Source organism: Rhinolophus sinicus, chromosome 17 (genome assembly GCF_057876585.1).
Source record: "Rhinolophus sinicus isolate RSI-liver-muscle chromosome 17, RSI-T2T, whole genome shotgun sequence".
NCBI lineage: Eukaryota > Metazoa > Chordata > Mammalia > Chiroptera > Rhinolophidae > Rhinolophus > Rhinolophus sinicus.
The window spans coordinates 63,016,516-63,042,365 of NC_142517.1; the positions used below are offsets into that span (position 1 = coordinate 63,016,516).

General features: G+C 36.0%; 2 protein-coding genes across 16 annotated transcripts in view; one reads left to right on the forward strand and one right to left on the reverse strand.

Annotated features, from left to right (window-relative positions):
- POLQ (DNA polymerase theta) overlaps positions 1–2,102 on the forward strand; it is a 126,581-nt gene extending 124,479 nt beyond the window's left edge. For both annotated transcript variants that reach the window (XM_019729623.3, XM_074331249.2), the window contains 2 exons: positions 566–681; positions 1,122–2,102. In XM_019729623.3, the coding sequence (XP_019585182.3) occupies positions 566–681; positions 1,122–1,235 (230 nt within the window). In that variant the 3' untranslated portion in view covers positions 1,236–2,102. The remainder of the gene's footprint in view (positions 1–565; positions 682–1,121) is intronic.
- Positions 2,103–18,660: 16,558 nt separating this feature from the next.
- The window catches only part of STXBP5L (syntaxin binding protein 5L), a 228,643-nt gene continuing 221,453 nt past the window's right edge, over positions 18,661–25,850 (reverse strand). For all 14 annotated transcript variants that reach the window (XM_074331359.2, XM_019729631.3, XM_074331367.2 and 11 more), the window contains 2 exons: positions 19,704–19,924; positions 18,661–19,127 (listed from right to left, as the gene is read on the reverse strand). In XM_074331359.2, coding sequence (XP_074187460.2) covers positions 19,086–19,127; positions 19,704–19,924 — 263 coding nt within the window. In that variant the 3' untranslated portion in view covers positions 18,661–19,085. The remainder of the gene's footprint in view (positions 19,128–19,703; positions 19,925–25,850) is intronic.

A 25,850-nucleotide genomic window follows, 5' to 3' on the forward strand; every position in this document is an offset into this window, starting at 1 on the left:
GATACAAAAACCTATTTGCCCATTAAGTGAAGATTGTTAATTTTATTGTCGTCAATCCCCCCAAAATAAAATTAGGATTGCTTGTCTAAAGTGTGAGGTCCAACTGGGGAAGCAGCAGTTCTACCATAGTGACACCTCTGGCCATAAAAAGACATCAGGAATTGTCCCTTTTATAAAACACTGCAGATGTTTTATAATGACAGTACCAGTTCACGTTCCTGGAGTAGGAATCAGGCCCCTTACTACTCTGGTGCTATGATACTGGGAATCCACGGAAAGAGATGGGTATTTATTAGAAGTAAATTAGACTAGAGTTTGGAGCCGAGTTCTTCAAACCCCGTTTACTGACTTCTTTGTTAGACTCCTTCCTTCTGGGAGGAAGTTGATGGAGATTTAGATTACCCGATGGGGAGCTAGCAAGTAGTTATTTTCCTGATAGTTCTAAATCTTACGTGTTTTAATCTCTTAATTAAAATTTCCCAGAGTTTCTCAAGATCTCTAAAAAAGTATTTTCCTATGGCAGAGTGACATGCTTATCAGTTTTGCTACTTTTTTCATGGGGTAGGATTGTTACCAAAGAGAAAACTTCGAGGGATGTTCTGCCCAATCAGAGGAGGCTTCTTCATCCTCCAACTCCATGATGAACTCTTATATGAAGTAGCAGAAGAAGATGTTGTTCAGGTATTTTTCCCGTGTTTGGGTCCATTCTATAGAAAGTTGACATACTGTAGGTCAGGCTAAGGTGCATGAGATTTCTGGAACCTTTCCCTAGCTCCAGGATGACTGTATAAATGTTGGGTCCTTGAAGGTAGAGAAAGAGCTAAGAGGGCTCACTGTCATGCTCATTGTTAAAGACATTCCTGGTGCGGGATGTTTTTGTCTGAAAGAAGTTAGATGAGAATTTGGAGTCTTGCCCCCGAGGGTTTCAAATCCCCAAGCGTTATAGCCGAAGCTGGCGGAGCTCCATCAGTGCTGACGGGATGCCTGGCTCTTTCTGGAAGTCAAATTTGAAGCATCAGGTGAAGAGCTCCAGTATGGCTGATCACCTCAGTGGGTGGATTGGGAAATGTTCTTTGATTGCACAGCGTTTGTTAATTTCTTTTTCTTTTTCTTTTTGTTAGGTAGCTCAGATTGTCAAGAATGAAATGGAAAATGCCATACAACTTTCTGTGAAACTGAAAGTGAAAGTGAAAATAGGTGCCAGCTGGGGAGAGCTGAAGAACTTTGATGTGTAATTATACTGTGGATTAAATTCCCTTAGGGAAGACTTGTGTAGGTACAATCACATGGGAAGAATAGAAACTACCCTTTTGCCTACTTCACGAAAAAACAGAAACCCTCAGGTCTTGATGGACTCAGGATAGTAATTTTATAATGAGAGTTTCAAAATGTGTATGAGACTTTGTTCTCTGTAATGTAAAAATCTTTTTTGAGACAAAATACCAAGTTTAATGATTATGTTCACTCTCAAAGAGTATAAAATTGCCTGTTATAGTTTACTGTGGCTCTAAGCAGTTTCAGAACACATGCCTAAAATATGCACTTAGCACTTGGGTCCTCACCTGCCTGGGTTGAGCATAAGGAAAATGGAACTAAGTATTTCCAGCTCTGTCCAGGATTCAGACTTGTGATGTAGACCTAACACGAGACATGGGAAGGTAAAGATTTGATTTCACATACACCACCAGGGTTAGGCCTTGTGTGTGATTTTTCTCCAGTATCAATCTAAGCCTACTGCAGTAGTATTTTTAAATAGCACTGGCTAATAAATTACAAATTCTATGAAGTGGTAAGACTTGATATGGATGTAATCTAGGAATGGATTTTCATGAAATGCTGTTTCTTTTTCCTTTTCCCTCCCCAGTCCAATACGTAGGTATTGTAAAACAAGCTATACCTCTTCAAGAGGTGTCCTGTTCTGTAAGATCAGATGTTTATATTGCAGTTTAGAATAGTACTGCCAGAGAAGTACTTTAGTGCCCCTTTCTGTTTGTGACATGGTGTGAATGCCCCCTCCCCCCGAAAAGATTGTACTTGAATAATTCCAGTCAGAGGTGTATAACTGACCTTTTTGTTGTTAAAATAAAATGTATTTATGAGAAGCTTTCTATGAGCAATTCAGTTTTTTAATTGTTTTTGGTTTAAGAATATCAGAAACCCGTGTCCTATATTTACATATTCTGTAGTTTGCTCATCCTCTGTGCACAAGAAAAGTATTGATTATATCCTTTAATCAGTTATCAGAACTTAAAATCTTTTAAGTTTATAAATCAGATTTTTTTAAGGACAGTTGCTTCATAAACAAAATGTAATACACTGTCATCAGTTGTATATTAGTGTACAAGGTAGTAAGATACGTTTTTGGGGGGAGAGAAGAAGGGGCAGAAGATGGCAGAGGTAAGAGGGAAGTTCTATCATTGTTTCTCGAGTTTGTTCCACATTCGCCTGTACCATGTTTTTCTAGAGAAAAGCTGTAGTGCTGCCAGTATTCTGGTGGCCTTGAGATCCAGCCCAAGAGAAATCTCAATCTATTTATTTGTGAGTGTTCTCCAAATACGAGTACAAACATATCAGTGCAGACACCTCATTTTCTGTAGCCATGGTCTTGCACGTGTGGTCACATGCATTTTTTCACCCGTTTTGACCAATAAGCTGGACTTAAAACAGGCAGTCCTTGCTTTGCATGCTTCAGTTACACACAAATTCCAGTTCACCACAGTTTACTTAAATAACACCAGTGCCTCTTCAACATTTCACTGGGAGCTTTCAGTCCACAAGTCACTATGTAAATAACAGATGCACATTGAGGTAGGCAAAATAATGCCCCCCTCCCCGCAATGTGCACATTTTAATCCTCCCAAACTGTGAACATGTTACATTACATGGCAAAAGGGACATAGCAGATGTGATTAAGTCAGAGATCTTCCGATGGGGAGATTATCTGGGTGTTTCCAATATAAATACAAGTGTTCTTATGAGAAGAAGGCAAATGGCCAGAGTCAGAGGAGGAGATGTGACTACGGAAACAGAGTCAGACTGAGGTTTGAAGATGCTACACTGCTGACTTTAAAGATGAAGGAAGGGGCCGTGAGCCAAGGAATGCAGGCAGCCTCTAGGAGCTGGAAAAGGGAATGGAATGGAAATGGGTTCTCCCCTCAGCCTCCAGAGAGACGTAACTCTGCCAACACCTTGATTTTAGCCTGATAAGACCATATTGGACATCTGCCTTCCAGAATGGTAAAATAATAATGTGTTGTTTGTTTTTTCAGTTTTATTGAGATTTAATTGACATACAACACTATATAAGTTTAAGGTGTACAACATGACGTGACTTTATTGTGCAACGATTATTATAATAAGTTAACATCTCATATAGATATAAGAAAGAAAGAAGTTTTCTTCCATGTGATGAGAACTTTTAAGATTTACTGTCTTACAACTTTCAAATATGCAGTCCAGTAAATTAACTAGTGTCATCATGATGGACATTACATTCCCTAGTACATATTTATCTTATAACTGGAAGTTTGTACCTTTTAACCACCTTTATCCAATTTCTCCACCCTCTACTCCCCACCCCCTGCTTCTGGTAACCACAAATCTGATCTATTTTTCTGAGTTCTTTTTTTTAAATATTCCACATTCAAGTGAGATCATATAGTATGTGTCTTTATCTTATTTCACTTAGCAAAATGTTCCAAAGGTCCACCCATATTGTAACAAATGGCAGGATTTCCTCCATTTTTATGGCTGAAGAATATTCCATTGTGTATGTGTGTGTGTGTGTGTGTGTGTGTGTGTGTGTGTGTGTATTCCCATACTTCTTTATGCATTCATCCATTGATGGACACTTAGGTTGTTTTCATGTCTTGGCTATTGTAAATAATGCTGCTATGAACATGGAGTTTCAATATTTCTTTGATAAGTGTTTTCCTTTCCTTTGGATATTTACCCAGAAGTGGAATTGCTGTGTCATGAGGTAGTTCTGTTTTTAATTTTTTGAGGAATCTTCACACTGTTTTCCATAGTGGCTGCACCAACTTACATCCCCATCAACAGTGCACAAGGGTTCCTTTTTTCTACATCCTCACCGACACTTGTTATTTTTTGTCTTTTTGATCATAGCCATTCTACCCTGTTTCCCAAAAAATAAGACCTAGCCAGACCATCGGCTCTAATGCGTCTTTTGGAGCAAAAATTAATATAAGACCCGGTCTTATTTTACTATAAGATTGTGTATATAATATAATGTAACGTAATGTAATATAATATAATATAATATAATATAATATAATATAATATAATATAATATAATATAATATAATAAATACCGGGTCTTATATTAATTTTTGCTCCAAAAGATACATTAGAGCTGATGGTCCAGCTAGGTCTTATTTTCGGGGGAAACAGAGTAACAGGCGTGAGGTGATGTTTCATTGTGGTTTTGATTTGCATTTCCCTAATGATTAGTGATGTTGAGTGCTTTTTCATGTACCTGTTGGCTACTTGTACATCTTCTTTGGAAAAATGTCTATTCTATTCAGATCCTATGCCCATTTTTAAAAATTTGATTAAAAAAAATTTTTTTTGGCTATTTAGTTGTATGAGTTCTTTTTACATATTGGATATTAATGCCTTATCAGATATAAGATTTGCAAATATTTTCCCCATTTTATAGGTAGTCAATTGTTTATTTTGCTGTGCAAAAGTTTTTTTGGTTTCATGTAGTCCCACTTGTTTATTTTGTTGTAGTTGTGCTTGAGCTTTAGCTGTCCAGATCCAAAATATCATTTGCCAAGACCAATGTCAAGGAGCTTTTCTCCTGTGTTCTCTTCTGAGAGGATAATGGTGTCAGGTCTTACATTTAAGTCTTTAATCCATTTTGAATTAATTTTTGTGAGTAGTGTAAGATAGGGGTATAGTTTTATTGTTTTGCATGTGAATAGCCAATTTTCCCAGCACAATTAACTGAAAATACTATCTTTTCTCCATTGAGTATTCTTGACTTCCTTGTCAAATATTAGTTGACTGTATATGGGTGGATTTATTTCTGGGCTCTTGATTCTGTTCCATTGGCCTACATATCCATTTTTATGCCAGTATCCTACTGTTTTGATTACTATAGCTTTATAATATAGCTTGAAATCAGAAAATGTGATGCCTCCTGCTTTGTTCTTCTTCCTCAGGATTGCTTTGGCTATTTGGGGTCTTTTGTGGTTCCACACAAATTTTAGGATTGCATTTTCTACTTCTGAAAAACATTGGAATCTTGATAAGGATTGCATTAAATCTATAGATAGCTTTGGATAGTATGGACATTTTAACAGTATTAATTCTTCCAATTCATGAACTCAAGATACCTTTCCATTTATTTGTATCTTCTTTGATTTCTTTCATCAATGTTTTATAGTTTTCAGTGTAGAGATCTTTCCCCTCCTTGGGGGAGGGGGAAGTATTTTAAATTTAAATTTATAAGTATTTTATTGTTTTTGATGCTTTTGTAAATGGGATTGTTTTATTTCTTTTTTAGATCATTCATTGTTAGTAATATATATAGAAATGCTACTGATTCATGTATGTTAATTTTGTACCCTGCAGCTTTACTGAATTCATTGATTAGTTCTAACAGTTTTTTGGTGGAACCTAAGATTTTCTATACATAAAATTATGTCATCTGCAAATAGAGACAATTTTACTTTTTTCTTTCCTATTTGGATGCCTTTTATTTCTTTTTCTTGCCTGACTGTTCTGGCGAGGACTATGTTGAACAAGAGTGGTGAGAAGTAGGCACCTTTGTCTTGTTCCTGATCATAGAGGAAAAGCTTTCAACCTTTCACCATTGTGTGTGATGTAAGCTGTGGGCTTGTCATATATACCCTTTATTATGTTGAGGTAAGTTTTTTCTATACCTAGTTTGTTAAGAGTTTTTATTGTGAACAGATATTTTTTTTCAAATGCTTTTTCTGCATCTATTGAGATGACCATATGATTTTTTTTCTTCCATTCTATTAATGTGGTGTATCACATTTATTGATTGGCATATGTTGAATCATCCTTGTATCCCAGGAACATACCCCGCGTGATCATGTTGAATGATCCTTTTAATGTGCTGCTGAACTTGGTTTGCTTGTATTTCACTAAGAATTTTTGCACCTATATTCATCTGGGATATTGGCCTGTAGTTCTTCTTTGGTTTTATTTTTTCTCTTGCAGTGTCCTTTTGGCTTTGGTATCAGGGTAATACTGGCCTCATAAAATAAGTTTGGGAGTGTTTCCTCTAATTAGATTTCTTTCGAAGAGTTTGAAAAGGATTGGTGTTACTTCTTTAAGTGTTTGGTAAAATTCACCAGTGAAGCCATCTGGTCCTGGGCTTTTGTTTTTTGGGAGGTTTTTGATTACTGATTCAGTCTCCTTATTAGTAATTGCTTTTTTCTAATTTTCTATTTCTTTTTGATTCAGTCTTGGTAAGTTGTATGTTTCTAATAATTTTTCCATTTCTACTAGGCTTTCCAGTTTGTTGGAGTATAGTTGTTCTTGTGATCCTTTGTATTTCTGTGGTATCAGTTATAATGTTTATTCTTTCATTTATAATTTTGTTGATTTGGGTACTCTCTTTTTTCATTGGTTAATCTAGCTAAAGATTTGTCCATTTTGTTTATCTTTTTAAACAATCAATTCTTAGTTTTTTAAAAAATCTATTCTATTGTTTTCCTCTTCTTTATTTCATGTATTTCTCTTCTTAATTTTTATTATTTCCTTCCTTTTGCTAACTTTTGGCTTAGTTTGTTCTTTTTCTAGTTCCTTGAGCCATATAGTTAATGTAGGTGTTTATTGTTATGAACTTCCTTCTTAGAATAACTTTCACTGCATCTGATAAGTTTTGGTATGTTGTGTTTCCATTTTTGTTTGTCTCAAGGTACTCTTTTACTTCCTTCTTAATTTCTTCTTTGATCCATTAGTTGTTTAGGAGAGTGTTGTTAAATTACCATGTATTTGTGAGTTTTCCAGTTTTTCTCCTCTTACTGATTTCTACTTCATACCATTATGGTCAGAGAAGTTACTTGGTATGATTTCAGTCTTCTTGAATTTGCTGACTTGTTTTGTGTCTTAATCTATGGTCGGTCTATCCTAGCAAATCTTCCATTTGTGCTTAATAAGAATGTGTATTCTATTGTTGGATAGAATGTTCTCTATATATCTGGTCCATTTGGTTTATAGTATTGTTCAAATCCATTGTTTCCTTATTGATTGTCTGGATAATTTATCCATTGTTGAGAATGGGGTATTAAAATGCCCAACTATTAACATATATGCTGTTTATTTTTCCTTTCAGTTCTTAGTTTTTGCGATATATATATATATATATATATATATATATATATATATCACAAAAAATATATATATATATAATATACATACATATATATATATATTCCAATATTGAGTGTATTTTTACAATTGTTATATACTCTTGATGGATTGACCCCTTTATCATTATATAATGATCTTCTTTGTCTCTTTTTACCATTTTACTTTAAGTCTATTTTTTGTCTGATATAAGTATAAGTACCCCTTCTTTTTCGTTTGGTTACCAGTTTGCTTGAAATATTTTCTTTCATCCCTTTACTCTCACTCTGTGTGTGTCTTTAAGGCTAACATGAATATCTTGTAGGCAGCATATCATTGGATCTTGTTTTTTAATCCATTCAGCCATTCTATGTCTTTTGATTCGTGAATTAAAGACATTTATATTAAAGTAATTATTGATGGGTAAGGACTTACTATTGTCATTTTGTTAATTGTTTTATGGTTGTTTTGTAGATCCATGGTTCCTTGCTCCTTGTCCTGCTATCTTTGTGTGTGTGTGTGTGTGTGTGTATTCTGATATATTTTTATATCAGTATGCTTTTATTTCTTTATCATGTATTCTGTGTAATCACTACAGGTTTTTCCTTTGTGGTTACTTTGAGACTTACATAAAATATCTCAAAATCATAATACCCTAATTTAAACTGATAACAACTTAACTGCAATAGCATTCCTAAACTTTACACTTTTATTTCTTTTTCCCCTCATATTTTAGATTGTTTATGTTACCGTTTCATATTTTTTGTATTGTGCATCCAATAACCAATAATTGTAATTATGGTTACTATGTTTATTATTTTAACTTTTAAACTAGAGTTGTAAGTAAATTATACACCTCCATTACATTACAGAATCTAACTGACTATATTTACCATTATCCATGAGTTTTATGTTATCTTCTCATGTTTTTATGATGCTAATTAGCATCCTTTACTTCCATTCAAAGAACTCCCATTAGCATTTTTTTTGTAAAGCAGGTGTGATGGTGATGAACTCCTTCAGTTTTTTGTTTGTTCATAAAATCTTTATTGCTTCTTAATTTCTGAAAGACAGCTTTGCCAGGTATAGAATTCAGGGTTGACAGTTTCTTTCTTTCAATATTTTGAATACATCATCCCCTTTTCAGCCTGAAAAGTTTCTGTTAAGAAACCCACCCGTAGTCTCATGGGGGCTCCCTTGTATGTAACTTTTCTCTTGCTACTTTCAAAATCTTTATTTTTGACTTGTGACCATTTAATTATAATGTGTCTCAGTGTAGCTCTATTCAGGTTCAACCTACTTGGAGTTCTTTGTGCCTCATGGATATGGATGACCATTTTTCGCCAGACTTGGGAAGGTTTCAGTCATATTGCTTTAAATATACTGTCTGTCCCTTTCTCATCTCCTTCTGGGATAGTGTGGGTATTGTTTCTCTTAATTGTGTCCTTTAAGTCCGATAGGCTTTCTTCACTCTTTTTTATTCTTTTTGCTTCTCTAATTGGATAATTTCAAATGTCTCATCTTTCCGGTAACTGATTCTTTATTTTAAATGGTTGAATCTGCTGCTGAAGCTCTCTATTGAATTCTTCAGTGCAATCATTTTATTTTTCAGCTCTAGTATTTCTGTGGTTTTTTTTGATAGTTTCTATTTCTTTGTTGAACTTCTCATTTTGTTTATGTATTGTTTTCCTATTTTGTTTGGTTGTCTATGTGTTCTTTTAGCTCATTAAACTTCTTTAAGAGGATATTCTGAATTCTTTGTCTGCTTTGCGTTTCTTTAGGGTTAGTTATTGGAGCTTTATTAGTTTCCTTTGATAGGATCATATTTACCTGATTTTTTGTCTTCCTTGATTCTGTATGTTGGTCTCTGTGCATCTGAGTAAGCAGCTCCCTTTTCCAGACTTTACAGGTTCACTCTGATAGAGATAGTTCTTCACCAGTCTGCTTGGCTTGGTGTCTGGACATGTCAGCTGATGATGTCCTTGGGTCAGTGAGGCTTGCTATTAGGGTCTATTTTGGGGGAAGGCCATAGTACATGCTTTGAGGTCAAAGGGGGAGGGGTGCTGCAGGCTGAGAACATTTGGATAGAGCTGTGGCTTGGTTCCCTGCTCCAGTGAGGCTACTGGATGGATTTGTGGTTGCCTGGGTTCTGTGGTTGGTCTTCCTAGGCAACTAGGTACTATACCCAGCAGCAGGTGTGGCTATGAATTAACTTCCCTGTCATGGCAGGGCAGCAGAATGAGCCCCAAGGCCTGCACTGCTCATTGTTTGGGGACCCAAATCAGGCTAGACTGCTCACTAAATTTCTTGACCAGATGGAACCACCAGTTTTGCTCTGAAGATGGGGAAAGCACGGTGCTATGATGTCTTTTCAAGTGCCCCTGTAAGTAGGACTGTAGAATGGGCTGTGAAGCTTCTTGTGCTGTGGTTAGGTCCCCTGGTGGGGGTGGGGGTGGGGTATATGTGTGAAGGATATTACAGTGGTGGGTGGGGCTAGGAATTAGTTTCCCTGCCTGAACAGGGCCCAATACAGACCTCAAGGCTGGTAAGGCTCTTGCTTGGAAATCAAGTCAGGCAGACCTGCAGGGCCCATGACAGATAGGGCCACCATCTTGGCTTGGCAAATGCAGAGTCACTGGTCAGGTTCTTCATTAAAGTGCCTTTATAATCAGGGCTGCAGGGTGGGTGGACTACTGAGAGTCCCAGGAGCTCTGGTTAGATTTCCTGGTTAGCAGGATTGGAGGCTGTATTTAGCAATGGACAGGGTTACAAATTATCTTCCCTGTATGGGGGGCAGGGTTGCAGAGCAGCCCCCATGGCTGATAAGTCTCTTGTATGGGGAGCTAATCAAGCATAGCTGGCTAGACAGAGTCACCAGTTTGTCTCTGGTAGGTGGGCAGAACTGCTGGCTGGGCTCTCTGCTTAACTGCTGCTGGGCTAAGCCATTTGACAGGTGATTAGGCCAGGCTTCCTGGTTGGGTGGGGCCTGAAGTTACCCTTAGCAGTGAGTGAAGCTGTGAATTAGCGCCCCTGCCCAAGCTGAGTGACAGAACTGGCTCCATGGCTGTCAAAGCTCTTTGAGGTCTTGACTCAAGCAAAACTGTACCCCGAGTTCTCTGGCCTAACAGGACCATCTTCTTTGCTGCAGTAATACTGTCAGCCAGATTCTCTACTTGAGTGCTGCCGGGTTACGCAGCTTCCCAGGTGCTAAGGCTTCCTGGTCAGGCATGGCTGGGAGCTCAGCGGGCTGCCCCTGGTTTTGCTCTGCAGATGATCAGGTCTGCTTGCTGAACTCTCCTCTGGAGTGTTGCTGGCTGTGCAGCTTCCAGCTGTTCTGGTTAGGCTTTCTGGTTGGGTGGGGCCTGGATACACACTAAGCAGCGGGTGGGGCTATGTCAGCTTCCCTGCCCAGACAGGGGTGGGGGAGAGCTGGGGCAGGGGAAGTGCACACCAGGCTCCAGGGGCAGACAGAGAAGCTCTTCATTTGATACCCCAAATCAGTGGGGTGCAGACCTGGTCAGAATGCACCCCTATCTTGGCTCTGCAGATTAGCAAAGCCTCTGAGTGGGACTACTTTGGGTGCTGCAGGTAGGCCCTTTGTCTCCCCAGATCTGAGTGTTGATTGTTGCAAGCCCCTTCCCGATTCTGTGTCATAATCCAATCCCCAGCGGTCAAGCCCTGCAGATTCCCTTGTGCAGATTCCACAGAGATCCCTATGAGGCAAGGCCAGAGTACGACTCCCATGAAAGGATCCACAACTTTCAATGTCCATCCAGGGCTCTCTTTTCCTACTGAAGGAACCTTAGGCTCAGGGGAGACCTCTCTGTGTGGTGCTGCACTTGCCTGGGGAAGAGACAGTGCAGTCAGCGTGTAGCCTTCTAATGCAGTCTGCCTCAGTCTCTGTGGTGCAGGGGGATGCTTCTATCTGACCCCCATGTTCTAGGATTTTCTCAGTAGTGTCTTGTCCCTGAATAGTTGTTAGTTCTTCTTGTGATGAGGAGTGAAGTAAGGAAGGACCTACACGTTGCCATCTTAGTGATCTCATCCCTCAATCTGTGTTGTTTTAAGCCAGTAAGTCTGTAGTACTTTGTATAGCATTAGTAGGAAATACATGCATCATGATGAATTACCAATTACGTCACTTCTTTCAAAGTCTGTCCATGATTGGTCACTTCACATTTGTCATTCACTTTATACACAGACAGTAAAGCATGTAGCAGTGTTGACTCCTGGTCTCCCAGTGTTAAATCCATGTGACATTTTACCAAATTGATAATCAAAAGAAGTTGGCTAAATAAGATGTAAGTGCATCAGAGAAATGAAAAATGATACCACTATAAGTGTAATTCAAATTGAATGTCGAATTATAGAAGAAGTAGCCGATTGTGGAAATACTGACACTGATGCCATTTGAGATACTCTATATATGCAACTTGAAAAACTTGAAGGCCAAATTTATCAACATAAATGAGGGAAATGGTTGTGACAAGAAGGATGAAGATGTCATAAAGGAAGTGATGCCAGCCAAAACACCATTATTTATTAACCTATAAATTCACTATAATTTCAATTAAAGTCTCAATAGGGATTATTTTTAAGATCAATGATATCCTAAAACTCACCTAGAGAAAAAAAATCAGTATCTAACAAACTTGAAAAAGATCAAAGATATCCATCAGATACTAGGATATATTATAACGATATAATAATTTAACTGGTAAGGACAAAGAAATAGATAAATAGATTACTTGAGAATTTAGAAAACAGACTTATACGTATATGTCTATATGAAAATATTTCAAATTAGTGGTGAAAAGATGAGTCATTCAAAAATAGTGGTGTAGTGAAGTTATCCATTTGTCAAAATACCAAGTTAGAAGCCTACCCCAAAACTCCAAATGGATTAAAAGCCTGATATAAAAAATAAAACTATGAAAGTAAGGGAATGTTTATTATTTTATACACATAAAGCCCTTTAAAACAAACTTCAAAAGTTAAAAAGATTATAAAATTTAACCACATTAAAAGAAAAAAATCTCAATATGAAACAGTGACATCAAGACACTGAACAGTCTAACCTATGGGCCAGAGCATGATAAAGAATGCAGAAGAGAGCCATCGCCTGGAGGAGGCTGAGTTACAAGCCAGGACCACTGGGCCCTGCCCCAAATACTGAATGTAGATGTGAAGCGTGAGTGATTGTAATTCAAAGGTAAGGAGGTAAATGGATCCTTTTGAGAAAGGTTTTGAAGAGAATCCTGGGCATTTGGATTTTATAGCGTCTATCTTTATATTTGTACTTTTAATCCAAAAACATTTTTTAGCCTGGGGTTGGTTGGTTGTTTTTATTTTTATTTTTATATAGAACCAATAGTAGGAGGTGAATCGTGGAGGTGGGAAATTTTTACTGAGATAATTAGCATTTGGAAGAATATTATTAGTTGGCTAAGGCCACAGAGTAGCTAATTATAAAGAAAAGTGCCTGATGAGTAATTAACTGCAGACAAAAGCCAGAGGAGCAGGAGAGTGCACTCTTTCTGGGGACTTTTACAGGTATTGGGTTAATGAGTGTGCATTACAACCACTAGGTGGGAGTATAAGCCCATAATAGCTTATTTTTTGCCTGTATGGAAATTAACGCCTGAGCTTTAAAGAAGTGAGGAAGTAAGGTATGGATGTTGTTTGTAAATACATCTTATTTAGCCTCAATTTCTTATGCTGCTCTCTCACCAAACTTAGTTTTAACTTGTACTTCACCAAAGGTGAAATCAGTCAACATCCTCAAAAATTGTAAAGTCTAACAATAAAAAGTTACACATCTCCCCAATTTGATGGAAATTTTGAATGGCTATTTCTACCCTTTTGGAGTTTGGGAAATGTGTTTAGTTTTTTTTCCTTTCTGTTTTTCAGTTCCAATATTTATTATATACACTGCTCCCCCACCCACCTCCCTGCCTTTTAAAAACAGTTATACTTTGTAAAACCATGGTTCACACTGTTGCAAATGAGGGTCTTACCTCTGTCCATATTTAATCTCGGCAAAAATCTTAGTAGTGCATGACATCATAACATAAGAGAGCATCTATGTACAAACATATACAATTTTATTGATATCTCTACAGACTACAAGAATTTTAAGTATAGTCACAATTGCTGAGTGCAACAGAAAAATAGTAATTTGTCATTTTCTGAAAAGATGCAAAAATTCTGAAGATGAAAGAAAGATACATCAATGATATCATTGTTTCTTATTTCCTAGAATAAAACATCACATAATTAAGTACTAAAAATTATAGGTTATTAGAGATTTTGATCCTGTGTACACTTGTCCTTCACCACCATCTACTTTATTTTCTGGCTTTGCAGTTGAGAAGGGTGGGCCAGTACTAGAGGGGAGCAGCACGAGAGAGAACCCGCTTGAGTTTTCTCATGGAGTATTATTGCCTTAGATAGGCAGACGCTCCTGTTTTGATAGTGAGAGCACTCTTTCCGGGCACTGGAGGCCAGACAGTGAATTACAGCCATTCTTCTCCCCTTAAACACATGTGTAGTTACTAAGAAAATGAATCCAAGTGGCCCTGGGAGCTAAGACAACAATCGAAAAGGAAGAGGTGTTCTCCCTTCTTGCTAAGACCAAGTCCAGTAAAATATACCTATACCAGAACAGGTACCTGGTTCCCATGTCTCCTCCGAACGAAGAATGAATACTACATTTGGATCTGATTTAGTAAATGATTGTTTTGAGTATTTCCACTATCCAGCTATTGAGAATTAGTTTTCCACTTAGTTTTACATGCTGTTGAAGTTCTTATAGTTCTGGTGTTTTGTAATGTCACATGTATTAGATAATTAAAACCTAGATGTTTGACTTGGAATAATTAATGGCCGAGTCGCATAGGAGAAAATCACAAAGACAGAGTTACTAAGGGTCAATGGGGCACTGTTTGGTCATCAATTTACACAGAACATTTGTTTTGGTTGTGACACAGAATAAATATCATCCAGCCACCACTGTATCTCCTCCATCTTTGCCTTCCCTGACTCCACAGAAGCGGGGCTTGGGCACAAGCCAAGGTAGATAAACGTGTCTTCCTTAGTTGGCCATAAAGCAGTGGTTATCAAGCTTGGCTGGACTTCGAACTACCTTGGGGCATTCAAAAATATTGATGTTTGGTTCCCACTCTGAGAGATTTGAATTAGGAATTTTAAAAGCTCCTTAGGTGATTCTTATGAACAACCAAGGTTGAGAATCACTTCCCTACATAAATTTATTAGGTTGGTGCAAAAGTAATTGAGGTTTTTGCAATTTTTTAACCTTTTAAACCGCAATTAGTTTTGCACCAACCTGATACAAAGGCAAACTTCTGCACCTCTGGTTCCTCATCAAAGCCTCTTCCTCTTTCCTCTGGCTCCTGTGTCCCTCCCACCCCAAAGCTCTTGCCTCAAATTGGCACGTCCTCTTCCTTTCCCAACTCAGAACTTATCTATTCTGCATTTCATCCTCTCAGGGCTATATTGTCTGCAAATATATACACTAAACCTGCTGCATGACAACCATGCTCCCTGGAATGATGCCATCCAAATACATGACTTACTGGCAGGTATGTATGGCCCGCTGGCCAGTGTGTATGTGAAACAGTACCTAGTCAAAACGAGTTTGGGACTACGATGGACAGACGTGAAGGAGCTGTGCAGGCTACCGCGTTTCTCCTGAGGCAAAGAGCAAGCCCTGACAGGAATGTCTGACTCCTTTTGGCATTGCTCTCTCTCAGCAAAAGTGGTCAAGTTATAATGTCTTCCCACAGGAGCAGGCTGTAATCACAGAGATTTACTCCCGGGTTGTCGCAATGATCCTAAACCAAGGAGAGGATTTTTAGTTTACTTTTCTAGACCCTCTTCATTTTCCCTTTTGCCAAACATTTTACCACCATATAGCTCAAAGAGCTAATCGTAATATTCAGTCAACCTAGGGCATATCTTTTTTTTCCTCTTTTTCAAAGCCATGGTCCTCCCTTAATGCAGAGAGCAGACAAATGGTACCTTTAAAACTGGACACATGGGTCACATAAAACGACTCCAATAGTAAACTTGTTCCTTTGCAATCCCTCAGGATCTTTGAAGAATAGAGACCTGGATTCTGATTTATTAACTTGAGAATCATTCAAAGGCTATATAAAAGGTTTGAAAAATTGTCTTTACGACTGAATTCTCAGACAGCATCTCACTGAGTTCTGTTACTGTCCTTCCGAAATTAGACAACAGCCCTAATGATGACTGGGGCTCTAAGTCAGGGTCTCAGTGAAGTGAAGGAAGCAAAATCAGTACTACTGCTTTTGTAGGGGATTAAAATAAATGATAAATCAGTCATCCTTCCTTCCAAATGCTGAGGTTAATAGATGATTTCATGATAGGGATTATTGCTTATTACTAGAACCAGAAAAACAAACACTTCTAGCTTCTCATTGATGAATAGAATGCAAAGGTCCATTTTCTCCTGGGACATTAAGAAGGGGTTAGCTCTTGAGGGAGTCACAGAGAGATAAAGTCAAGTTGTAGAGACTGGTTTTCAAGACTTCTGATGCCACCCTAGCAGGTATAATGTAATTTTAATGACAACTAAGGCTCAGTCATTTTCTCTATCATTGTCCAAGTAACTGGGAGTATTTTTCTTATGTTCTTAGAGGCAAGGTATTTAAATAGTACAGAGGAGAGATGAAAAGAATTACATGGACTAATAGTACTCATTTGCCAAGGATGATGATAAGATGGTGGTTGTGGTGGTTGTGGCGTGTGTGTGTGGTGTGTGTGCGCGCACGCGCTAAGGTGAGTGCAACAGAACAAAACTGTTCAAAGAGAAAAGTCACATGCACATTACATTCTTGTTATTGCTATCTCTTCGGATTATAAAAATAATTTTGATACAGTAAAACCTCATTAATTTGTATTCCACTAATCAGGAGTTTTTGGGATAAAGTTATCCTTGCATTAAGAAAGGGTTTATAAAAACAATATTGAAAGACACATTTAAAAAGAACCTATTCTTTTCAAGCATTTCAGAAGCACCTATTTACTTCCAATTGCTGTGCTAATTATAAACCTTTGATCTATTCATTAGAGTTTTAAGCACTTCTACTGTGAAATGCTATAGTGTCCTTTTTGGTATTTTCTCTGTATGCTTTAAAATATTCCGTGTTAATTTTTACTGATCCATAGAAGCTTTCTCCAAAACAGTATTGTATTGCATATGAAGCGTACATGTAATTTTGGGATAATTTATCTTGTTATGACACTGTGCAATTATTATGCTTAATTTCATATAAGCCTTATATTACATATTCACACTCAATCTGTCCTTAAATGATGTAGAACAGTGACTCTCAATTGGGAGCAATTTTGGCAACGGCTGGAGGCAGTTTTGATTGTCATTACTTGGGGGTTACTACTGGCAGCCCGTGGGGCAGAGGCCAGGGATGTTGCTGAGCCTCCTGTGGTGCAAAGGACAGTCCCCATAACATAGAATGTTCTGCTAGTAGTGCCACTGTTGACAAACCCTGATGTAGGACAAATTAAATCAAATCTTATTAGGGACTTCAGAGATATTTCTTGAACTTAAAGCCATTTTGGACTGAATTTCATTGTTGCTAAAATAAACTAATATTTTAGGTTTTTGTTTTTTTTTAAAATATAGAAATGACAAAGTATCTGTTCAGAAAATCAGAAAACTGGGTCCTTGAAATTGATGGTACAAATAAATAGTGAACTGCAATTTGACCACCAAGGCTTTCCAAATCCTGGTCTCAAGTTTCTTTACTACATTTACTATATAATTTTATGTATCGTGTTTGTATTTCCAAGTCAGGTTCTGTTCTTTAAGGCTGTTCACAGGAGTCTGGAGAGATTTGTGGAGAGGCTTTTATGAGAAATAAGGAGAATTCAAGGACTCTAAGAAATGCTATCCTGGTATACATTTACTGACTCAATCATCTTTGCTCTTCTCAAAATTACTAAAAACATTTAAATAAAGTACCACTTCAATCAAATTCACTTAAAAAAAATCTAAAAAAACTGAAGAAATACTATCTTTGGCTGTTAAAATAACTTGAACTTCAGGAAAATAGTGATTTCTTAAAAAAACACAAATGTAGATCTAGTAAGATCTTGATTAATCAAAATTCAATAAGCCAAATCCATTAATTTTAAAAAATATGTTCTTTTTGAAGGAACAACATATTACAGGATGGGTCCTAGAATCTGCATATATCCATTTGTATGACTTTTGACTTCTAGATTCATGTTAAATAATGATAGCAGGTGTCTTTGTTTTGTTTTGCCTTTAGCAGTCCTCTGATAGATACCTTTTTAGCATGATCATGTTAACGATATTCTTTATTCCATTTTAAAAGAGTTTTTCATAAGGAATAGGTGTTTGGTACCTATTGGCATAATCCTATGGTTTATATTATTTAGCCTGAGTGACAAAATTATTGATTGCGTATCATTAAAATCTCTGTATTTCTATTGTCCATGATGGTGACTGAGGCCAAGACAGCAAAAACACCACTATATTTTATAAAGGTTTTCAAGAGTAAGTACAGAACCAAAAGTATTTCTAATGAAAGCCCTTGTTAATCAGAAATGTAATAAATCAGAATCCCTTTCTCGAAACATTTACTGAGGTTTTACTGAATCGTGGTTAAAGAGAATGACCAGTTTGGTCTGTGCGTGTCAGGCTGCAAGAGCACCTTTGGATTGAAGACCCCACTGGGTTTGAACAGTAATATACTGTGTAATTGGCAGACAAGGATACGAATGAAGCATTAAAAATATATCACTTCAGAAACTGAGACCAGCGTGTGTGAAATCAGTTCTCAAAGCTAACGGCGTTGTTCTATAGTCTTGTTTCCCCGAACCTATCGTTAACTCCCCTGCAGAGAACAAACCAGGCTGAAAAAATGCTTTGAGGTGACCCACCTTGCAAGGTTTGTGACTAAAAATAGCAACTTGTTCTGACGGTGATAGAAATGGAAATAATTGTGTTAGGAATAATTTATTATACTGGCAATACTTGATTATGACTGAGAACTGTGAATGATCTAAAATATAATGGAGAGGAATATTAGTCAGACTCTTGCCATAAGAATTCAATAATGTTTTAGTATAATGAAAGTTAGAGATGAGCCAAAAACTTTGGTTTTGTTTTCTTTTCCTTTTCAGTTGGGTATGGAAATGTACTTGAAATGCACTGATAACTTCTAATGCAGATTTTTTGAATTGTCAGGTGTGGCCCAATTTATAAAAATACTTTACCATTAATCTTTTTTTCTTCTGTCACAACATGCTTTTGTTTCTTTTCCTCTTAAGATGTTAATTTATCATGCAAAGATTGTTTTTTTCATTAAGTGCATTAATGCTTTTGTTTGTACAGGATTTTTTCACATCAGGAGGACTCCTCGTAGTTCCTAAATGTAAATTCCTTAGCAAATGACATGCCAAGATGGTAGCTCCATTCCACGTGGGAAAAGGCAAATTCAGCCATACCTTGGGATTTTAACCAGGGTTCCAGCCTTTCGGTTGTACAGTGTCTCTGATAAGTCTCTCTTATGATCACTTCAGATGGACTGTAATGGAACATTTTTTGTAGAAGAAACTGGCTTCTAGCAGTTGAATAGTGATGCTGGGAATAAATTTGGTTTCCCTGAATAATGGTTTCTCAAAGCAGTCACAGCTTCTTTAGAGGTTCAGAATTGGTACCATTTCTTATCCTTATATTTCAGCATTAACTGCAAAGAAAAAAGTCACCATAAGATGTTAAAAAAACATTTAAAAGTGCCAATCAAAGCAAGCTTACATTGAGTGAATCATGAATATCTAAGTGAATCTCAAACCTTATAAAACTTCCTTTATTTTATAAAAAGGTGCATATGAAAAAAAAACCACACAAATCAAGCTATAAGGACTCAGCTGACAGGAAAGATTTGTAATGATTGAGAGAAAAAGGAATGTGTGGATTCCAGCCTCTACTGCCCCTCACACCTTCTTGGGGGATCATGTAATGTAATGGTCCTTAAACACTATTTCAGCAGATGGTGCCCAATATACACCCAATGTATCAGAATTAATGGGCAATTTTATTTTAAGTTATCCCCTAAGATAAAGAAGTATCAATATATTGTGTATTTTTTCAAAAATGTTTTTCTCCCAAATGCTGGGGGAAATATAATACTTATACATAATGAGATCCAGGGTACACACAGGATGAGTGACAGTGGCATCTATGTTTAAGCTTTCTTGTGCAGGACCTAAATGTTTAAGGTTATTACTGGATGACGGCGCCTATAGTTACTTGGGCAGCTTACCTCATGTGCATGTTTGGAAAATGCTTCTGCACTGGTCATCATGCCTGCAGTTTTCTCTTCCAGCTCTCCTAACCTCTGTCCTCTCTCGTCAAGTGCGATCCGTGCCCGAGTCAGCTCTCCCATCACCCCTCCTGCAGCGCCCTTCATCCCTTCTATACCACCTGGCCCAGGAATGTGTTGTGCAAGGCTGCGGGATGCTTTTCCTGCGGAAGCTTCCCCAACTGTAAATTCAAGCCATAGCAATTTAAAACATTTGTCAGGAATTCAAATAGTTACAGTTAAGTTTATCACCAAATTACTCATGTTAAATTTTACTGTCATCATTCTCCAGTATGAGACGGACATATTTGATCCTATCATACATATGTATTTGGACAAGTTAACACTTACCCAAGAAAAATGCCTACAAAAGAAACTGTGAGAGATATTGTTACCATATGCCTTTTCGTGTGTGTGTAGATTCCATATAATATGGACTAATTACATTTTTAGTTATTTTTTTAAATTACAGTTGACATACAATATTATATTAGTTTCATGTGTACAATATAGTGGTTAGACATTTATATATCTTATCAGGGAGTAATCACCCTGATAAGTCTAATGCCCATCTGATACCATACAAAGTTATTACAATGCTATTCAATATATTCCCTACGCTATACTTTACATCCCTGTGACTATTTTGATAATTGTTAATTTGTACTTAAGCCCTTTCACCTTTTTTACTCATCCCCTCAACCCCTCCCATCTAGGAACCATCAGTTTGTTCTTTGCTATCTATAAGTTTCTGTTTTGTCTGTTCATTTATTTTTTTCTTTAGACTCCACATATAAGTGAGATCATATGGTATTTGTTTTTCTCTGTGTGAATTATTTCATTTAGCATAATACTCTCTAGGTCCATCCATGTTGTCACAAATGGTAAGATTTTCATTCTTTTTTACAGCCAAGTCATATTCCATTGTATATATGTACCACATCTTTAACCAATCTTCTATCGATGGACACTTAGGTGGCTTCCATTTTTTGGCTATTGCAAATAATGCTGCAATGAACATAAGAACACATATGTCTTTTCAAATTAGTGTTTTGGATTTCTTCAAAATGGAATCGCTGGATCGTAAGGTAGTTTTATTTTTAATTTTTAAAGGAATCTCCATACTGTTTTCCATAGTGACTGCACCAATTTGCGGTCCCACCAATAATGTACAAGGGTTCCCTTTTCTCCACATCTTCGTCAACACTTATTCTTTGATGATTTATTTATTGATGATAACCATTCTGACAGGTGTGAGTTGCTATCTCATTGTGGTTTTAATTTGCATTTCCTTGATGATTAGAGACGTTGAGCATCTTTTCATATGTCTATTGGCCATCTGTATGTCCTCTTTGGAGAAATGTCTATTCAGATCCTCTGCCCATTTTTTAATCAGATAGTTTGTGTGTTTTTTTCAGTGTTAAGTTGTATGAGTTATTTATATATTTTGGATATTAACCTCTTATTAGATGTGTCATTGGCAAATATCTTCTCCCACTCAGTAGGCTGTCTTTTCATTTTGTTGATGGTTTCCTTCACTGTGCAAAACGTTTTAATTTGATGTAGTCCCATTTGTTTATTTTGTCTTTTGTTTCCCTTGTCTGGGGAGACATATCCAAAAAAATACTGCTGAGAGCAATATCAAAGAGTTTACTGCCTATGTTTTCTTCAGGTGTTTTATGATTTGGGGTCGTACATTTGATCTTTAACCCATTTTGAGTTTATTTTTGTATATTGTTTAAGAAACTGGTTGAGTTTCATTTTATTTGCATGTATCTGTCTAGTTTTTACAGCACTATTTATTGAAGAGACTGCCATTTTATCCCATTGTATATTCTTGCCTTCTTTATCATAGATTATTTGACGATGTAGGAATGGGTTTATTTCTAGGCTCTCTATTCTGCTCCATTGATCATATGTCTGTTTTTATGCCAGCACTATGCCATTTTGATTACTATAGCCTTGTAGTATAGTTTGATATCTAACTTTGTTCTTCATTCTCAAGATTGCTTTGGTTATTTGGGGTCTTTTGTTGTTCCATCTAAATTTTAGGATTATTTATTCTGGTTCTGTGAAAAATGCCTTTGGTATTTTGATAGAGATTGCATTGAATCTATAGATTGCTTTGTGTAGTATCGGCATTTTAACAGAGTTAATTCTTCTATCCATGAGCACAGTATATACTTCCATTTATTTGTATGTTCAATTTCTTCCTCCAATGTCTGTAGTTTTCTGAGTATAGGTCTTTTAACTCCTTGGTTAAATTTATTCCAAGGTATTTTATTTTTTCTTGATGCAATTATAAATGGGATTGTTTTCTTAATTTCTCTGATAGTTCATTAGCGCTGTATAAAAATGCAACCTATTTCTGAATATAAATTTTGTATCCTGATACTTTACGGAATTCATTTATTTGAATTGCTTTTGGTGGAACTTTAGAGTTCTCTCTATATAGTATCAAGTAATCTGCAAATAGTGACAGTTGTACTTCTTCCTTTTCAATTTGGATGCCTTTTATTTCTTTTCCTTGTCTAATTGCTGTGGCTAGGACTTCCAAAACTATGTTGAATGTAAGTGGTGAAAGTGGACATCCCTGTCTTATGTCTTATCTGAGAGGAATAACTTTCTGCTTTTCACCATTAAGTATGATGTCAACTGTGGGTTTGTCATATATAACCTTGATTATGTTGAGAATTTTATCATAAATGGATGTTGGATTTTGTCAAATGCTTTTTCTGCTTTAATCAATGTGATCATATGGTTTTTAATCTTCATTTTGTTTCTGTAGTGTATACTGTTAATTGAGTTGTGGATATTGAACCAACTTTGGGTTCAATATCCAAATTTGGGAATAAATCTCACTTGGTCATAATGTATGGGAATAAATCTCACTTGATCATAATGTATATCTTTTTAATGTACTGCTGAATTTGGCTTGCTAATATTGTGTTGAGGATTTTTGCATCTATGTTCATCAGGGATACTGGCCTAAAATTTTTTTTTGTAATGTCTTTGTCTAATTTTGGTATTAGGGTAATGCTGGCCTCATAAAATGAGATTGGGAGCCTTCCCTCTTCAATTTTTGGGAATAGTTTGAGAAGCATAGGTATTAATTTTTCTTTGAATACATGATAAAATTTGCCTTTGAAGCCATCTGGTTCAAGACTTTTTTGTTGCTGTCGGAAGTTTTTTGATTACTGGTTCAATTAGTAATTATTGGTCTGTTTAGATTTTCTGTTTCTTCTTGATTCAGTCTTGGGAGATAGTATGTTTCTAGGAATTTGTCCATTTCTTTCAATTTGTTGGCATATAATTGTTTGTATAATTATAATTTTTGTATTTCTGTAGTGTTGGTTGTCACTTCTCTTTCATTTCTGACTTTACTTATTTGTGCCCTCTGTGTTCTTTTCTTGATTAGTCTCGCTAAAGGTCTGTCAATTTTGTTTATCTCTTCAAAGAAGCAGCTCTTGGTTTTGTTGGTATTTTGTTTTTTAGACTCTATTTCATTTATTTCTGCTCTGCTCTTTATTATTTCCTTCCTTATACTCACTTTGGGCTTTGTTTGTTCTTCTAGTTACTTTAGGTGCAAGGGTTAGTTGTTTATTTGATATTTTGTTTTTGTTTCTTAAGGTAGGCCTGTATTGCATGAATTTCCCCCTTAGAACTGCTTTGGCTGTGTCCCATAGGTTTGGGGTCTGTGATCAGAGAAGATGCTTGATATGATTTCAGTCTTCTAAAATTGTATTTCAACTTGTTTTGTGCTCTGTATGTGATTTGTCCTGGAAATATTTCTATAAGCACTTGAAAAGAATGTATATTCTGCTGCCTTTGGGTGAAACGCTTCAATATATCAATTAAATCCATCTAGTCTAACATGTCATTTAAGACCACTGTTTCCTTGTTGATTTTATGTCTGGATGATCTATCCATTGATATCAATGGGGTGTTAAAGTCTCCTACTATTATTGTCTTACTGTTGATCTCTCCCTTTATGCTGTCAATATTGGCATATCAAGGTTATATATTTAAGTGTTCCTATATTGGGTGCGTAGATGTTTACAAGAGTTATATCCTGTTGTTGAATTGATCCCTTTATCATTATGAAATGCCTTCTTTGTCTTTTGTTACAGGCTTTGATTTAAAGTCTATTTTGTCTGATATAAGTATTACTACCCCATCTTCTTTTTTCATTTCTATTTGCATGAAATATCTTTTTTTTCATCCCTTTACTTTCAGTCTGTGTGTGTCTTTCAATCTGAAATGTGTCTCTTGTAGGCAGCATATGTACAGATCTTTTTTTTATCCATTCAACTACCCGTTGTGTTTTGATTAGAGTGTTAAGTCCATTTACATTTAAAGTAATTATTGATAGGTATATAGTTATTGTCATTTTATTAATTGTTTTCTGATTGTTCTTGTAGTTCTTCTTAGTTCCTTTCTTCTTTCCTTGCTCTCTTGTACATTATGACTTTCTATAGTGTTTTGTTTGGATTCCTTTCTCTTTATTTCTTGCATGTCTCATAGATTTTTGGCTTGTGGTTACCATGTGCTTCATATATACCAAGCAGTGTATTTAGAGTTGATGGTCACTTAAGTTCAAACACGTTTTAAAATCGCTAGCATTTTTACTTATTCTCTGTACGTTTATGTTTTTGTCATTATTTTTTACGCATGTGTGTGTGTGTGTGTGTGTGTGTGTGTGTGTGTGTAAATATCAGAGAATGAGGTATATGCATGATGGTCATTAATATACATATGTTAAAATTTGGTTACTTTATAACAGACTAAAAATTTCCCCAAATCTTTTAACTATGTTTCATTTAATTTTAATGAAGTACTTTTCCATTTAATTTTAATGAAGTACTTTTTTTTAAAATTGAAAAACAGCTGTCTTGGTAAAAAATATAGTGAGCATTCCCAAAGATGTTTTATTAGGAATGGAATCTAGATCTTTTTTTTTTTTTTTAAAGAGCCTTATTAGGATATAATTCACATACCATAAAATTCACCATTTTAAAGTGTTCAAGTCAGTGATTTTTAGTGTGTTCACAGAGTTGTGCAACTATCATCACTATCTAATTTTAGAACATTTTCATTACCCCATAAAGAAACTCTGTACCCATTAGTAGTCACTCCCCAATCCCTTATTGCCCCAGTTCCTGGCAACTACTACTCTACTTTCTGTCTCTATGGATTTGCTAATTCTGGATATTTTATATAAAAGGAATTATACAATTTGTGGCCTTTTTTTAAATCTTCCTTCTTTAACTTAGCATGATATTTCAAGGTTCATCTGTGTTGTACCATGTATCAAATTCATTCCTTTTAATGGCTGATTAATATTGTATTGTATGGAATTACCTAGATCTTTTGCATAGTTAAAAGTTCAAGAGAAAAGAGCTTTGATCTGCAAGACCAAATGATGATGAAATATTCTGGAAAAACGTACCCTTTTTATCTTTTTTTTTTACTCAACCCCTCCTCTTTGGCAACCATTAGCTTGCTCTCTGTATCTACGGGTCTGTTTTCGTTTGTTCATTTTTTGTTTTTTTTTAAGATTCCACATAAAAAGTGAGATTATATAGTATTTGTCTTTCTCTGTCTGACTTATTGCACTTCACATAACACCCTCTAGTTCCAACCAAGTTGTTGCAAATGGCAAGATTTCATTCTTTTTTATTGTTGAGCAATATTCCATTATATATATATGTAAAATGATAAATTTTATTCCTGTTTAATAAGCAGAAATGATATATATATTTATATATAATACATATTAGATATATATTATACATATAATATATAATTATATATAATATACATATATTGTGATATATACATATCTATATATATCTATATATCTAGATATCACATCTTCTTTACCCATTCATCTATCAATTAACATTAAGGATGATTCCATATCTTGGCTACTGTAAATAAAGCTGCAATGAACACAGGGGTGCTTATGTTTTTGAAATAATGTTTTTGTTTTCTTTGGATAAATACTTAGAAGTGGACTTGCTGGATCATATGGCAGCTTTGTTTTCAATTTTTAAAGGAACCTCCATACTGTTTTCCATAGTGGCTGCACCAATTTACAATCCCACT